A 17,212-nucleotide genomic window follows, 5' to 3' on the forward strand; every position below is an offset into this window, starting at 1 on the left:
GTGATATTGACTAAACATAGATTTCCCACAACATTTGGCACATTGGGCAGCAGATTACTTGCTAGCATTGTCCTCTGCCTCATTCCATCCCATGTCTAGGGTTTAAAAATCTACCATGAAGGTGTAATTACTTGTTATAAGGAGTCGGCCTGTTTTCATTTTCTTCATTTTGGCCTCCATGTTAATGCTTCTTCAGTGAACATGCTTTACCTTGTCTTAGGACATGTCTATGAATTTCATTTGACATTCTGTTACAATTTTACCAAGAATGTGAAAGCTTATTTGGCAATGAATTTCTCTGTTTGTGACATGGTCTTAGTATGCCACTCTTAGGATTTGTCTAAGCCAACATTACATGTTAGGCCTTCCTTTGACCTTTACAGATGTTTTCCACTTCTTGCATGTGTGGGTTGCTGTTGACAACAGTTGAATTGATGAGGCTAATTATCATCTCATGCTAATTAATTGTTTGGGCTAGAGTCGTTGAACGGTTCTCTGTTACATCATGTATTATTTGAAGCCTCCAAAACTTTTATATTGTCAGAGAAGTCTAGGTCCTATATATGATTCAGTTCATGCCAAGGCATACCAAAAGCAGTGATCTGTGTTTTTGGAAATGGAATTTTCAGTATGCCAAATTAGAGTTTTGATGAAAACAAAATAATTCCTCTTTTCCTATTAAGTAACTATTAATTTAATTTAATCCTCCAAAGGGCTAAAATTTGAAACACTTTGGCCATTAGCAGATGTGGACTGATAAAAGATAGTCTTTTTTTAGAATTTGTCGTTTTAAAAAAATGTTCTGAATTGATTGAATGATTGAATCTTTTTTGTGTCGGGTATAATACTGTAATATGATAATATTATGCTGTAATATTCTTTTTGTGCATAGCATTCATTCATTATTCATTCAGGGATATATCATATTATTCACAGTGATTTATAGATGTATCTTAGATTATATAAACTTTTGTAATATTATGGCCTCTTAAAAATTGGGATACGTTAATAAATTTTGTGTACAATGAGTGGATTTAATCTTATGCTGATTAAATCTAAAACTGTGGTAACTTATTGACAATAGCTACAGTGTTTTGCAAGAAGTTTGTAACTTGTAATCTTTGTTTGCAATTTGTAAAGCAGAGCTACAGAAAAAAAAGTGCACCTTTTTTTGTATTTAAATACTTCACCCTTGTAAGTTACTTCAACTATTTTTGTTTGTTCTAGTTACCAGCCACACTCTATCCGTCAAGAACAAAGATCCATTTTAATGTTACTTTGAGTATAGAAAAATTAAATAATGCCAGATTTTTTTTTTTCATTCAATATTGCATTTAAATTTTCACTAAATATTCATATGGTTTGTTTTTTAGTTTATGTAAGCAGCTGAATGATTGGCCATTGAGCAACAATTAGAGATAGAGTCAAACATTCCTATTATCGTAATAAATGAAGTTAAATGCAATAATTTCTTCAGAGATACAAATGTATTTCCCTTTCAGACCTCCATTCAAGGTCAGTACAGTTACTGCAATAAGAGTTTAGCTATCATTGTGGTAGACACTAACCACAGCTTAGAACTCAGCCACATCATGTGTATGTTTTTATGTGTATGTTTTACATTTTTTCATTTTTCTATTTTTTGTTTCTTCTCTATGATGTTTTAAAGTGGATGTCAGTTTCAAATATAGAATCTGAGTTGCACTTCAAAACTTATTTCTATGTAAACATTTTCAGCAACTCAAAGGTTCAATTGTACTATCACATGCATTAAACCATATAGACTGATAACTTTGAAGCATGGTTTGAAGTTCAATGTTACATATATTATAAAATCCTTATTGGGATATTTTGTTTTACATTATATTATTCCTCATTATTGTCAGATTTTTCATAATCTAAAACAAAATAATTTTTAATTTATATTATTACCAGTCTGCATTCCTTTTTTTTTTTTTTTTTTAACATTACCATTACCGTATTCAAGAACTTCAGGTTCTCAAAACCATTTCAACTATCTGTGGAAAAAAAAACGGATCCTTGTTGGCTCATTGTTGAAGAAAGTGGTGGAGCTGTAATTGGATAATTTGGTTTATTTATATCTGTTTTTAAGGTTTATATAAAGTTTAAGTACTAAAGGAGAACAATTATTTATTTCAAATATAGCTTTCTTCTATCTCGTTTTCAAATTTTATTTGCATTGTATTACATATATGTAGTAAAAAGTGTTTGAGGCAAACTTGCAATGACTTATGTAAATTATTATATGTTAGCACTCTTCAGAAGACTATGTGTTATAAATACCACTGTCTATTGCAGTATTTAACTTACTTGACTGTACCTTGTTTACATGCTAAACACCTAGTTAGATTGACTCACCTTTCATCTTGATTAATCTTTTATTCTAAGACATCAGAGTTAAAGTAACTCTCTTGTCGATAAAACAATTTTTTAAAACAGAAGTAGACTTACATTTTCATGACAAATTTTATCATGTGTATCCCACCAATGAATAGTAAAAAAGAAACATATGATGATTTTGTCTTGTAACTTTTCAACATTAAAACTGTCCTTGTTCCACTTTACAAAATGCTCATGAACTTTGTTTATAAAAATCAGATGTCTTACTGAATTATTTTTTTTTTTTTTTGTTGGGGGGGGGGGATTTAGGCTTAGATATATTGTGATTAGGTTGCCTTATGTTATAATTGTTTTATTTATTTACACTTTAGAGAGTTCATATTGTGACTGTAAGAACAATATTTTAGGAATTGAAGGTTTGAAGAGTGTTTTAAAAGACTTCAAATATATTTTACATATCCCCCCAATAATGAGTGACCTGATTACTTTTCAATGGCAATAAACACGATCAAATTGATTGTTTTGAATTACAGATTATTATTCAAATTTACAAAATAAAATAATGACAGTTAAAAGTACATTGTAAATATTTTTATTGTAAATAAATCTTCAACTTATGATTTTGTTACAATTTTCATTTTGTCAACCAAAACAGATAAAACAAATTATGTTTCTGAAAAACTTTTCAGATTAAACTTATTTTATTTAATGAACAGTTCTGAGGATGTTGAAAAAAAGAGTCAATGCTATAGTAGCAGCAAAGCTGTATTATTGTGATATATGAACTGTTGGATTCATTGTGTTTGTAATTGATTTATGATGTCAGATTTATTAAAACCCATAAAATCATCTCTAAACTAACCTTGTACATATTAATCAGATGATTCTCTGAGACAAATGCTATGACCTAATGTAAAAACTTCACTTGTTTTGTAGCACTTGTTAGTTCAACATTTTAATCTTTTTTTTGGTCTTCTGTACAATTTGGATATGGTCATTATCAAATTTAAGCAGTTAATATTGTTATGTAAATATCATAATTATACATTCAAAGCCTATCTGCATATATGTGTTCTTCACATGTCCCATCAATTACTGCATTCTAGTATATTACAATTACTGGGCTTATGCTTGTAGCTTTAAATATATTTTTTGTTTCTTTTGTTCTTTTTCCATGTATCAAATTCTGTCTTTCCAGAATGAGTTACCATTGTGATAATTTGGTGGAACCATATTTCAAATTCTTGCCTCTGTGTGTATTAAAAGTTTGAGGCAGGAAATACTTTCTCTACAAACATTTGATACATTTTCCCATGATGGTTTCAAATGGTCAAAAAGTATTGAAATTGTCATGAAGTTAACTGCTTAAAAAATATTTATATTGATATATTTTATGCTCAGTGTTCATATTTATATATTTTGTATTCTTGTGTAATCTATTGAAAAGCATTCAACATATCAAAAGGTGAAGAAAAAATAACTTTTATTTCACTGTTATTCATGTTTTAATTTGAAATATTTTGTTTTAGAATTTTTCATTTTTGTTTTCATATTTTGTTTTGTTACAAGATATTAATTTTTCAAGTTGGTAACTTTTTGGGAGATCAATTTGACTTCTTGTGTGAGTTTGAGCATTTTTAATAAAGTATTGATGATTTTGTGATCTCTTGAAAATGATGACACTCTGATTCCAGTGAAAATTGTAGTGAAAAATATCTAGTTTGTCTCAACTTAGATCATGTATACATTTAGTCCACCTAATTTGTCTAAATGGGAACAAATATTTATTTTTTAACAATACATGTAATACCAAAGTATATTAAGTATAGATTTTGGATTTTTTTTGCGTGAATAGCACTTGTATTTATCAAATTATTATGAGCATTTTTTTTAATGCACGCTGGTTGTATATTTGTTATAAATTTTTGTGTTTAACTTTACTTACAGATCATCCATTTCTTTTCTAATAGCCTAGAAAAAATAAAAAAGGTTTTAAAGAGAATCTTACACACAAACCTGATTGTGGCCTTTTTGTGTTAGGTGAAACTATTACATCAGACACAAACTTGCATCTTTCATACTGTATACAATTTTTGTTTTCATCAATTTATTGAAATAAATACTTCGAAAAAATAGTTTTAAGAATACACTTTACACTATACGTCCTCTAAATAAAAAGGTAGACAAAGTTAAATGTACTATTGTTTTGCAAAACTATATCCACATTTGAACAGATTACTGCAGATTACCTGATATGTATATGTACCTGGTAGTCAAATTAATTGCATATAATAGAAAATACTTTGCTAACAAATCTTCCAAAGTTTAACTATTTGTACATAATGCTTAAACTTTCTATGTACTAAAGCAATCGTTGCTCTGTTTCAGGGGCATATAATATCATCATTTTTTTTAAATTTTTTTTGGTTTGCTGTTCTGTACACTATTTCTTGTGGGAAGGTGAAATGTTGATTGCAATGTTCTTGAAAAAATAAAATATATTTGAGAGCTAACAATACCTGTTATTGTTTGTCTTTTTGGTTATGTAATGATGTTGAAAAATACATGAATGAATGCTGGCATGATGTCATTACTTTTTAGGTTTAAGACCACACCAGGCATTTTCTTATCTGAACTATGAACTTCAAATCAGTTAATCTCCAAAAGGAGGGGGGGGGGTGGTTTGATCTAAAGTATTTTTAGTTGAATGCATTGTTATATCCTCCTTACTTAGACTTCTTACTCCCGCGCCGTTCGGCGCATTGGGCGGAAAGCTGTCTCCATAGAGATCTGTCACTGGCAATGTCTGAAGCCTCCTCCTACCTGGTGTCCACTATTCTGAGGTCCTCCATGAAGGTGTGACGCCAAGTTATACGAGGACGTCCCTGTTTGCGCTTTCCTCGTATTGGCTTCCATGTCATCACAACTCTTGGTGTGCGTAAGTCATTTTGTCGTAGAACATGCCCCGCAAACTTCATGGGAAGCTCTGTCACCACCTTACTAAGTGTCTGACTCCCAGTTCGGCTTAGGATTTCCTTGTTTGAGACCCGATCTGTGTAACTGACTCCTAAAATCCGTCTCAGCCATTTTTGTTGAGCCACATTTAGTATTTTCTCAATTTTGACACGACTTCCATGTCTCACAAGCATATGTTGCAGTAGGAATGACGATTGTGTTCAGAAGGTGAGTCCAATGCTTGGCTTGTCCGAAGAGGCTGCAGCCTTTGGAAAATGGCTCTATGCTCTTCCTATTCGGCACGCTACATCACGGTAGGCATCCCCATCATTTGTTATGATGCTGCCAAGGTACGTGAACTTGTCCAGCTCTTCAGATTTGACTCGCCAAGTCTGACGGGGACACCTGTGAGCAGGTCAGGCAGGCGCGAGTGTGGTGGCCTATTCTCTTCTGCTGCTCACCATTAAATTCATTTGTAACAGTAGGCAGGTGGTAGCTCTACTGGGTGGGCCCAATCTGTGCACCTCGGTCTGCGACCAAGGGGCTAGAGTTGCATAAGCAACCAGACAGCACAATTAAACTAAACTAAACTAATCTAGCTAACTAAAAGAAAGCAATAACGAAACTTTTACTTTAGGATAAATAAAACAAAAAGAAACTTTATTTACATACACAAATAAATCAATAATAAAATATAACATATAGAGCTACACTGACACTACAACTGAACTCAGCATCTAACTAAAACCCTCTAAATCTACAAACACTAACAGACTAACCAAACCAACTATCTAACTAAACCACTACCATTACTACCCTAGGCCCTAGACCTAAGCTTAGAATTAATAAAAAGGTACAATGAGGCGATGGCAGACTAATAGCAGTCTAATGGCAGTAGACTAACAACAGCCTACAGGCAGTAGACTAACAACAGCAGACTTAACGACAGCAGACTAATGGCAGTCCTATGGCAGTAGACTAACAACAGGCTACAGGCAGTAGACTAACAACAGCCTACAGGCAGTAGACTAACAACAGTAAGGATAGCCTGCAAAAATCAATACATAAAAACGTTAAAAAATAGTAAAAAGCTAGACTAGACCTAGTCTAGTACACAAACCGACCTAGAGACATGAGGTAATTACATATTAGTAATTAGCCTCCATGTAGCTAATAAAAGCCACAGAATTTAGGTCAAGTCTACGCCACAACCCACACAGGCTGGGTAGACAATAAACAGATCTAGATAACATCAGATAAAAGTCACAACAATACACATTAGATCTACTATCTAGGTTAATGAGCCGGCTTATGCCAGCCGCCATCTTGTACATAAAAGTACAACAAAATTAAAAATAATATTATCTGCCAACTACACTTCAGAAACTACCAAAAAGAATCACTAATAAAATAAACATACATAAGAATATAAGATAATAAAATATTTACAAATAGACATAGTATAGAAAAACAATAAGGGGATTATTAGGGATAGCTTGGGGGGGGGTGGGGGGGGGGGGGAAGGAAGGGGTGACGCTATCCAGCTTAATGGACCTTCCGGTTCCATCATAGACAATCATGGCTAATTAACTAGCCAGTGATGCCACTACACTAATCAGTCCACATCTAGACTATAACAGTAGATGTAGGAATAACTAATACAAATACAAACTAAAGAAATAAAATAAAAACATTTTCCAACTTACAGGCGGTCCCAGCTGAAATTACACTACACACAATTAGCTATACACCGGCACCACTGTCAGCACTGACCACTGGTCAAGACAAAAAAGAAAGAACTGACCGCACCCGTTCTATTTATAGAGCCAGGTCATGACTCGTACAAACTAACTTCTAAAGTAAAAGAGCTGGCGGGAACCATGCACGCACTCAGCACTAGCCTAGATAGTTAAACTTAACAATACAGATAAAAATAGATAAAAATTAAATCTAGGATCGCCAGCTCACATTCACCCCCGCTCAAACGTTTGCGTCCCCGCAAAATAAAAATACACAAAATACAGAGATAAAAAGTCAAAATATATACAGCAGAAATAAAATAAAAATGAATTCATACAAGAGAACGGAGAACTATAACCATAGCTCTCAGTACTAAATGGCTTCACAAGTGGCAAAGCTTTCAACAGAAAACAATAAAAATACAGGTAATACAAAATATAGTGCATGACATCTTTAAAAAAATGGAACGACAAAAGTAATTAACGAAAACTACATGGTTGGAGCAAATGACGCCCTAGCCAAACATGATAAACTTAGGCACACAGACCAACAGGAACTCTATGAGGCTTAACTCAGTTCCTTAGCCACACAGGCTAAAACAAAGTCACACAGACTTATACAAAGCCACCAAGGCTTCAAACAGGTCCATAGTCACACAGACTTATGGCCCATAGTCACACAGACTTATACAAAGCCACCAAGGCTTCAACAGGCCCATAGTCACACAGACTTATGGCCAGCCACTGAAGGCTCACAATGGTCACAAAGACCAAAACATTAAAAAATGGTACACTCAAAGTGTCATAACACAACCTGAAGTTACAGTGCTATAACAAAAACACAGGGCATCCAACAGTGGTGATGAGACATAGAAAATAAAAAAATAAAAGGACCACTGTCAGCCAATTCAACCTAACATGACATTAATGAGTACCTTAAGTACTTCAAAAAAGTAAAAAAACTTCCTACCTCACAAAGCAAAAAAAAGTCGAAACTACTCACAAAAAGACATTACATGGCCTTCCAAAGGCAATAACAAAAACCATTATATGCCTTACAAAGGCAACTACCGAGTGCTGCAATGTGCCATTTATCTATGTCATGGCCTCCAAGGCAAAACAACATTAACGAGTACCTTGACGGCAACATCGAAAATTACACGACTAGAAAAATCGTACATACAGCATATTACTACAGCAACTACAACATTCAAGCACAATATTGGCTTTTGAGAGCCCAATAAAGACTTACAAAAAACTTATTGGGTTGCAACACATGCAAACACCCATGGAACATACTCAAAAAAATTAATCATTATTTGAAATACATAAAAGCATAAATACAAATTAAAAATAATATGCATAAATACATTAAAACAAGTCAAAGTATAAAAGGAGCCACACAATGAACAGTGTGATAAGAACATATAAAAAACATTTAATAAAAGGGAAAAAGACACGACAGGTTTGCTCTGCTCTTGACGACTTCTTCATCTCTGGCCGGTCCACCACCGCTGTCCAGTAGAGATGACCAGTGGCTGACACAGGACACCCAGTAAGTGAGGAGCGAAATCCATGTGGTTTACAGAAAGATGACGTGGAAGGCTTTCTTCAGTGGCGACCTCAAGATGTGAGGGCCATTAAACCATACGTTGCAACTGGGCGGACAGTCGTCCTAATTGGACAAACTGGCCCAGTTGTTTATAACACAGAGGTGGAAGTGGGGCACCTCTGTCAGTCCAGTACATGGCTACTTGCAAAAAAACCTGTGCTGGAACTGTCTAAGTTTTGGTAGTATCGCTTAACACATTCAATAACAAAGTTTGGCGATGACCCATCAGTCCAGACTTCAACTGCCATCTCGCCATCCGTTAACATTGGGCTGACATCTCTCCGAAGGCATGAGAGAGCTGCAGACTTGTCCTCGGATCATGCCATTCCGAGGCCCCTCCACATCAGCCTGGGACCGCTGCATCCTTCCTGCCGCTGCTGCCATTCTGCCAACCTAACCTAACACTTCAACTCTAACCCTAACCCATAACAACAATACTAACTACCTCACAACGCACTACAACAACTTCCTAGAACTACATCTCCAAGTAACATTAAAACCAACTCACTACTGACCATAACGAAGACCACTACATAAAACAAAACTCAAACAACAAACTAAACTATCCATATCCTATATTCTAACAACCAACAACAAAATAAATTCTCCAACACTGATTCCTACTGCTATCCAAACCTAAAACTAATACCAACCTATGCAATCCTAACAATGCGCTAACGAAGCCTAACCAAAACCTAAATCAACCTAACAAAAGCCTCAAAAAAAAACTAACAACCTAATCCCTAAGAAAACAATGTGTGTCTGATTACTTAAGCACAGATCCCACTTCTGACACCAAAAATGTGAGCAGGTCAGGCAGGCGCGAGTGTGGTGGCCTATTCTCTTCTGCTGCTCAACATTAAATTCATTTGTAACAGTAGGCAGGTGGTAGCTCTACTGGGTGGGCCCAATCTGTGCACCTCGGTCTGCGACCAAGGGGCTAGAGTTGCCTAAGCAACCAGACAGCACAATTAAACTAAACTAAACTAATCTAGCTAACTAAAAGAAAGCAATAACGAAACTTTTACTTTAGGATAAATAAAACAAAAAGAAACTTTATTTACATACACAAATAAATCAATAATAAAATATAACATATAGAGCTACACTGACACTACAACTGAACTCAGCATCTAACTAAAACCCTCTAAATCTACAAACACTAACAGACTAACCAAACCAACTATCTAACTAAACCACTACCATTACTACCCTAGGCCCTAGACCTAAGCTTAGAATTAATAAAAAGGTACAATGAGGCGATGGCAGACTAATAGTAGATACTTCGATTTTCCGGTCGCGCGAGATTTTTTTTGGTTACCGGAACCGGTAGTATTCGTGCTGCAGTATTTAAGCCGATAACAATAGAGATTTCGTTCCAGTCTGGTTTTGTCTTCAAAATCAGACACAAAAGGATAATCAGAGCCCTTTGTTTGTTCAAGGATCGGATATCAGTTAATTCTTTGGATTTATATCAGTGCTTTTCTATCGTCTTCATGGAGTTCCAGCGTGTTGAGCATAGGGGTGAGTTGACCATCCATATTTTTTTTTATTATTCTGAAAAGCATATTTTTTAAAGTCAATCCGTGTACCTTAATATCTAATCTAACTATTTTTGTTCATATTATCGCAATAAGTGTTCCACTTTATTAGTAAAAACGGACCCAGTGCATCAGGTATCTTGGCTAGAAAACGAAACTAGCCGCCATTACTAACCATTACTAACCGGAAATGATAGATTCAATGGTTATCAATGGCTGCATAGCTTTTTTGTTAGATCGATTTTTTTTAAATCCATCATCAAGAACAGTTTTATTTAGTCATCCGTGATTTTGAATGCAATTTTTAAAATTTTTAGAATGATTTTAAACTAGTTCAATTATTATTTTTCGTTTTTAGTTAAATTTCTTGCAATGGCTGGTAATATAATTGCGATAATTATAAAATAATTTATAAATACAAAATTTTAAGTGATAGTTACCATAATAATCACTACTAAATATAAGTTATAAACAAAATATAACACAAATCAATTGAAATATCATTTTATTTCAATGAAAATACTTTTTCAGATATTAATCTATAGATCTACTTTATTCTCTATATGATTTAATTTAAGATAATTGTAGAAATTTATTTTAAAGTGAAGGCTTGGCTGGACATGAAGTTGAGCCTTCAATTTTACATAAAATGTTTTATCCTTTTATAAAAAAATCTTTTAACTGTATTTTATTAAAATTGTACATGTTTTATTTTGTTTGAAACATTTTTTTTTTTTCACAATTAAATAAAACTAACTTTTTTTTGTGACACTTTCCCCAGATAATGTGGGCGTGGCAGGCCTTGATGTGGATGTTGTCGGTGTTGATAGGATTGAGGATATGGCAGGTACCTTTATACCTGGCAGCATGAAGGACTTCAGGATATATGTATCGGACACTTATTGTGTTGATATTTCAACTGCGGCTGTTGGATTTGAACTGAAATTTGGCCACATAGAATTTCTTCTTTACAACAACACTGTTGTGAATGTGGCTGATGCTGTATTCAGTTATTTTGCAAAAGTTGGCATTGCAACAACCAAGGCTACTGTTATCAATAAGGTTCGAAGGCATATGTCCGAGATGAAGAATTTTTCCAGGAAGATTACCCGCAGCTGGCACCTAGTTGCACCTTACCTGGATAAAAATTTTTCTATCGATGCTGCTGGCAAAAAGAGACCTGTCCAAGACAGCACTGAACGACCTAGTATGGTGAAGAAGTTGCGACCTGACGGTGATGTTGAGGCCACTGAAAGGCCAGGTAACACAGAACGACACTGTGCTCGTTGTTGCACACAACGACAGCATTTTGTAGCTCACAGTGCCAGTTTGTCCGAAAAACTGCTTGTCAGCAGAAAAGCAGTTCGTCTTTTAAGGAAGCGCTTCAACACCAGAAGAGTCAATCAGGAGCTTGGTAGGAAATCTACACTGATAACATCTTATCGTCAAGTGAAAGCTACCCTGAAGAGTGAAAATGAACGCCTGAGTGAAGAAAATCGTCAGATGAGTTTGAAACTGAAGAAGGCAGCAGCTGAACTTTCTAAGTGGAAAAGAATTGCTAAGAGAAGATCAGAGCAGAGAAACCTTTTGAAGGACAGAATTCAGGGGTTAAAGTTATCTTTGGAGGAAGGCAAGGTGCGGATAGATGAACTTGGGGAGATGCTGACTGATAGCTATTCCAGCCATTCTACTCAGAGCATCCGCCTGGCAGGAAAGTATGATGCCCCATTTCGTAAGTGTCTCTATGCTTGTTTGGAGAGTCAAGTGCCAGTAGAAAAAGCAGGGCTTCTTGTCAGGTACATTTTAAATGAACTGACACACATTTCAATTGTGAAGATTCCTGCTCCATCTACTACTGCACAGATGGCTTATGAGATGGGCATCATATCCGATTTGCAGTTGGCGGAGGCTTTGTATACAGCACCATCGCTGATAGCAACATTGGCTTGGGATGCCACAACTATTGATGGCTCGCATTTTAATGAAGTAAATTTATCATTTGGTGGGAAAACATTTACACTAGAGATAGGTAAACTTGGGGGTGGGTCTACACTAGATGACTTTGAGCACATTGTAGGCATTATTAGAAATTTAGGGACAACATACTCCACATATTCAGGCATACAACAACATCTAATACTGTACAAATTTAGGGAAATGCTTCAGACAACACTTACAGATAGGGCCCCCGTCAATAGTTGTGTTAGCCAGCAACTCAGTCAGCTCTTTGCTAAAGATTTGTTAGTCTTGCACTGTAACCTTCACCCACTTGATGGCTTGGCGAGTGAAGCAAAGAAAGTCCTCAGAAGGTTCGATGCAAAGTATTCAGTGAATAGCAACACTTTCGGCAAGGAAGGGAAAGCTGCTAACTTGATTCAAGCAGTTTCAAAACTGAGGTATGTTTTTTTAAGAAGAAATTGTCTAAATATCTTTATATTAAAATGTTAACTATTATCTCCTAAGATTTTTTTTTCTTTTTTCAGACACAAGGCATCAACGGGTGATCCATCTAGCTTCAAGGCTTTTCTAAGACTCTCAGATCTGAAAGTTGGAGTGATTGTCAGATATGTGGGGAACAGACTTCACATCCTGTTCCACTCTGCTGGCGTTATCATTCGGCTAAAGAATCTGTTGCTGCGGTACTTGCAAAGATACTGCAATGAGACCAGTTTTCGGCTGTCGTTGATTCAAGACTTGCAGCAACCAAACATTCTTGTTCAGCTGAGAGTCTTAGGTAATAACTTTTACATTTTCTTTTGTCAAATTCATTTTTATAGTTTCAAAATAATTCCTTATTAGGTGTCTCAACCCTTTTGACATTTATTATATTTATTAACAGGGCTTTTTGGCAAGATGTTGACTGGACCGTGGATGACACTGATCTACAAAAATGAGAGAAAGATGAAACATCTGGAAATGGTAATATTTCTACCACATTTATAACTTTAAAGAAAAAAATTAATTTAATTTTAAAGATACCATTTATATTATTTTATTTATTTTTACTCTCTTGTTTTCTAGATCCCTCATGTGAAGGTCTGCATTGACAAACTAAAGGCTATTGTGGATTCTCCAGAGAATCTCCTCTCAATGCCAACTGATTGCTTTGGTCAGACTCTGGATACTGAAGATTTCGTTTTGAGAGCCCTGAGAAATGTGACTGTTGATGAAGTATTTATCGAGATCACAAAAGAACTTGCTGAAGGTTTTTGTAAGGTGCTACAGAGACAGCTATCTAGCTATCTGGATGGCTCCCTTTCAAATCCTGATGCAGAGACTGTGATAAGGACATCTGAAGCTCCTCTTCACAACATGCACAGTGAAAGGGCTCTTGGAATGTTTGATTTCCAGTATCACAGGGCTCACAATGCAACAGTTGGTTTTAGAGATGGCAAAGTCAAGTTTGTCATCAACAAGACGATGTCCTGGTTGGAGACTAAGTCAGTTGAGGAACAGCAGAGAATTGTTTCCTTTGCGCGTCGATTTGCTGCCAAGAGACGAGAAGAACTGACAGCTCGGGAGAAACAGATCTCAGTTGCTTTGAGAGAGAGGCTGATGATGATGGCACAGCAAAGGGATAAGAAACAACGTTCTCAGCTAGAGAAGGCTATCAGAAATGGCACAGAAGACCTCAGCAAGATCCCCCCAGAGAGGAAGGCCTACTGTGATCTGATTCTGGCAAAGTCTCCAACCCTGATTGGCAAGACCCTTCATCATGTATGGACAAATAACCAGGTGGATACAGTTTTCAAAGGAGAAGTGACAAACTTTCAGGGAAGTAACATTTTTATTTTATACACTTCAGAAACTGAAGCTACTGAGTTATCTGTCTATGAGCTTGTTGCAGATATTATTCTAGGAGATGCCAGTTTTGTGACTGATTAGATAATAATGTATATATATGCTAATGTAGACTCATGATTAACTTTTTTTTATGTGACAGAGCTGTGCTGTACAGTACATTTGGCATTGGTCCGATGAGAGCAAGAATTCTTACTCTGCAAGCCTATGGATAATCAAATGCCTAATCGGGGAAGTAACTTTATTTTTTCAATTTAATCATTTTTTAAAAATGTATATATATAATTAAGTTTACTTCATACTAGAAATGCCTTATCCACTCATGTACACATCTATTAACCGTCATTGTTCAGTACCTAACAGAACTTATGTTAAAATAGAAATGAAATTGAGCCTCAGTGGGCAAAGTATGAAACAATTTCATATTTTCCAGATTTTATATTTACCATACTGGTACGCAAAGATGAAGTGGGTCATTTCTTGTTACTTTTGTCCCTGATCTGTTGAGGGGACATACCAGTACTTGTGTTCACTTAATCTTTTTATAGATTACAATCCATAGAAAAGAATAATTAGACCAAAATGTTAGCCTTTTCCGATTTTCATTAATCAGATATTTATAACTATTGATAAGCTTTGTCTAGTTGTGGATTTTTTTTGGGGTGATATTTACATTAAGTTGAAGTTAATTGTGTCAATTACTTTTGTCCCTAATCTGCAATGTAGTGAGGGGACTGGTAGGTCATATTTGCTTCATCTTTTAAAATTATAAACAGTCCTTCAATTGATAATTTCCAACAACAAACAAATTCATTATGTGCTTACCCATCAAATCTACTTTATAAAGTAGAATGTGAGATGTATGTATGTATGTATGTATGTATGTATGTATGTATGTATGTATGTATGTGACGAATAGAAAACAAAACCGCTTGACCAATTTTAAGGAAACATGTTGCATATCTGGGATGTTATTTATTTAATATTTATTTAATGTGAAAAATATTTCACAATACAGCTGATGATTGTGCAATGAACCATTTATATTAAGTCTTGATAATTTTACTTTTTCAGCAAGCCTACATTGGTATGCAGTAAAAGTATTTATTCTATTTCAGCAAAACAGATAGGGTACACCCAAACAATGTTCATCTTCAAACAGTCATGCATGATCCTCACAAGCTTTGGATACTGACGTACATTTGCAAATGCACTCAGACTGATGACATCAAGAAACCCATATTTGTTATTTAAATACTTATATTTTAAACACTAGTTGTTTTTTTTTTGTTGTAAATCTTGTATAATTATGTCTAAAGATTAAAATGTTACAGCTCTCAAAGTATAAAAAAAAAATTTGTTTTTATTTTTGTGTTGTTTTTCCAACATGTTGCTCATCCAAAGTTTATTATAAGTATCAGCAAAACGCTGTTCATTTCAGTTAAAAGCCTAATAAGTAATTTTTTAAGGCTAAAAAGTTGAAACATTATATTACAAAAAAAAACAAAAAACTCCTGTCTCAGATTATAATAAAATAAACAACACATAATCATGCATGCATACCTGTAGAAAATTTCATTTAAATTTCTCAATTAGTTAAAAATTTATAACCAACATTTTAAGTGTCAACATAATATTTTGTCGAAAAAAACTGAAACTCAAAAAACAAATTTTCAAAAAAATTCTATCTCAGGGTTAAAATATAATAAACAAATAACACATAATCATGCATTTCTGTTCAAAATTTCATTTAAATATCTCAATTGGTTAAAAAGTTATAACCAACATAAATTTTGGTCGTTTTTTAAATTGTCGTTCCACATTAACAAAGAAAAAAAAATTTTTCTTAAATTTCTTTCTCAGTGTTTATAATAGATAAACAAATAGCACATATTCATGTATTTCTGTTGAAAATTTCATTTAAATATCTCTATTGGTTAAAAAGTTATAACCATTTAAGTGTCAACCTATTTTTTTTTTGTCGTTTTCGAAATGTCGACCCACATTTAAGAAATTAAAAAAAAAAAGTTTCAACTTCTATCTCAGAATCATAAAGAAGAAATAAATAACACATAATCATGCATTTATGTTGAAATTTTCATTCAATTATCTCCATTGGTTTAAAAGTTATGACCATTTATGTGTGAATATGTATTCTGTTTCTGCCGTTTTTCAACGCCTACTCCTACATCAAGCGCTTAACACAAAAAAGTGTTAATAGATATCACAGATTTAAAATTGTCATAATTATCAGAACATAATTGTGCTTTTCTATGGAAAATTTCATTACATTATCTTTAAGCGTTAAAAAGTTATAGCAGTTTAAATGTATAAGCTCCTCCTTTCGGTCACAATTTTTTGGGTATTTTAATAGGCTAATTCCCCGACACTAAAATGGTCATAACTTATGTTCTAATTAACCTAGAAGCATAAATGAGGTATCAATGAACTCCATTCAAAAAGATCTATCTAACTATACTAGTTTCATTTAGATTCATTAAAGTTGAATTTTTTATCAAAGTACCTACTAATAGCAGTCTAGAGACATGAGGTAATTACATATTAGTAATTAGCCTCCATGTAGCTAATAAAAGCCACAGAATTTAGGTCAAGTCTACGCCACAACCCACACAGGCTGGGTAGACAATAAACAGATCTAGATAACATCAGATAAAAGTCACAACAATACACATTAGATCTACTATCTAGGTTAATGAGCCGGCTTATGCCAGCCGCCATCTTGTACATAAAAGTACAACAAAATTAAAAATAATATTATCTGCCAACTACACTTCAGAAACTACCAAAAAGAATCACTAATAAAATAAACATACATAAGAATATAAGATAATAAAATATTTACAAATAGACATAGTATAGAAAAACAATAAGGGGATTATTAGGGATAGCTTGGGGGGGGGGGGGAAAAGGAAGGGGTGACGCTATCCAGCTTAATGGACCTTCCGGTTCCATCATAGACAATCATGGCTAATTAACTAGCCAGTGATGCCACTACACTAATCAGTCCACATCTAGACTATAACAGTAGATGTAGGAATAACTAATACAAATACAAACTAAAGAAATAAAATAAAAACATTTTCCAACTTACAGGCGGTCCCAGCTGAAATTACACTACACACAATTAGCTATACACCGGCACCACTGTCAGCACTGACCACTGGTCAAGACAAAAAAGAAAG

At 34.4% G+C, this 17,212-nt stretch overlaps 1 protein-coding gene and 1 long non-coding RNA gene across 2 annotated transcripts; one reads left to right on the forward strand and one right to left on the reverse strand.

Annotated features, from left to right (window-relative positions):
- Positions 1-7,385: 7,385 nt before the first annotated feature.
- Positions 7,386-9,861, reverse strand: LOC129925220 (uncharacterized). The gene is made up of 2 exons (XR_008777018.1): positions 9,373-9,861; positions 7,386-9,330 (listed from the first exon to the last, which is right to left on the reverse strand). It is a non-coding gene; the product is annotated as an uncharacterized LOC129925220 (long non-coding RNA).
- A 134-nt stretch (positions 9,862-9,995) lies between these two features.
- Positions 9,996-15,016, forward strand: LOC106063498 (uncharacterized). Its single transcript, XM_056024390.1, has 5 exons — positions 9,996-10,191; positions 10,990-12,604; positions 12,692-12,942; positions 13,048-13,127; positions 13,230-15,016. Exons 1-5 carry the CDS (start codon positions 10,164-10,166, stop codon positions 14,091-14,093), a joined length of 2,838 nt encoding a protein of 945 aa, XP_055880365.1. The 5' UTR covers positions 9,996-10,163; the 3' UTR covers positions 14,094-15,016.
- The last annotated feature ends 2,196 nt before the right edge of the window (positions 15,017-17,212 follow it).

Source organism: Biomphalaria glabrata, chromosome 3, assembly GCF_947242115.1.
Source record: "Biomphalaria glabrata chromosome 3, xgBioGlab47.1, whole genome shotgun sequence".
Lineage (NCBI taxonomy): Eukaryota > Metazoa > Mollusca > Gastropoda > Planorbidae > Biomphalaria > Biomphalaria glabrata.

Bases quoted from the DNA above. Each gene is read 5' to 3' on its own strand.
- LOC106063498 (XM_056024390.1), top strand. From the start codon at position 10,164: ATGGAGTTCCAGCGTGTTGAGCATAGGG. The intron at 12,943-13,047 runs GTAATAACTTTT...ATTTATTAACAG, and splicing joins TGTTCAGCTGAGAGTCTTAG to GGCTTTTTGGCAAGATGTTG. The intron at 13,128-13,229 runs GTAATATTTCTA...CTTGTTTTCTAG, and splicing joins AGATGAAACATCTGGAAATG to ATCCCTCATGTGAAGGTCTG.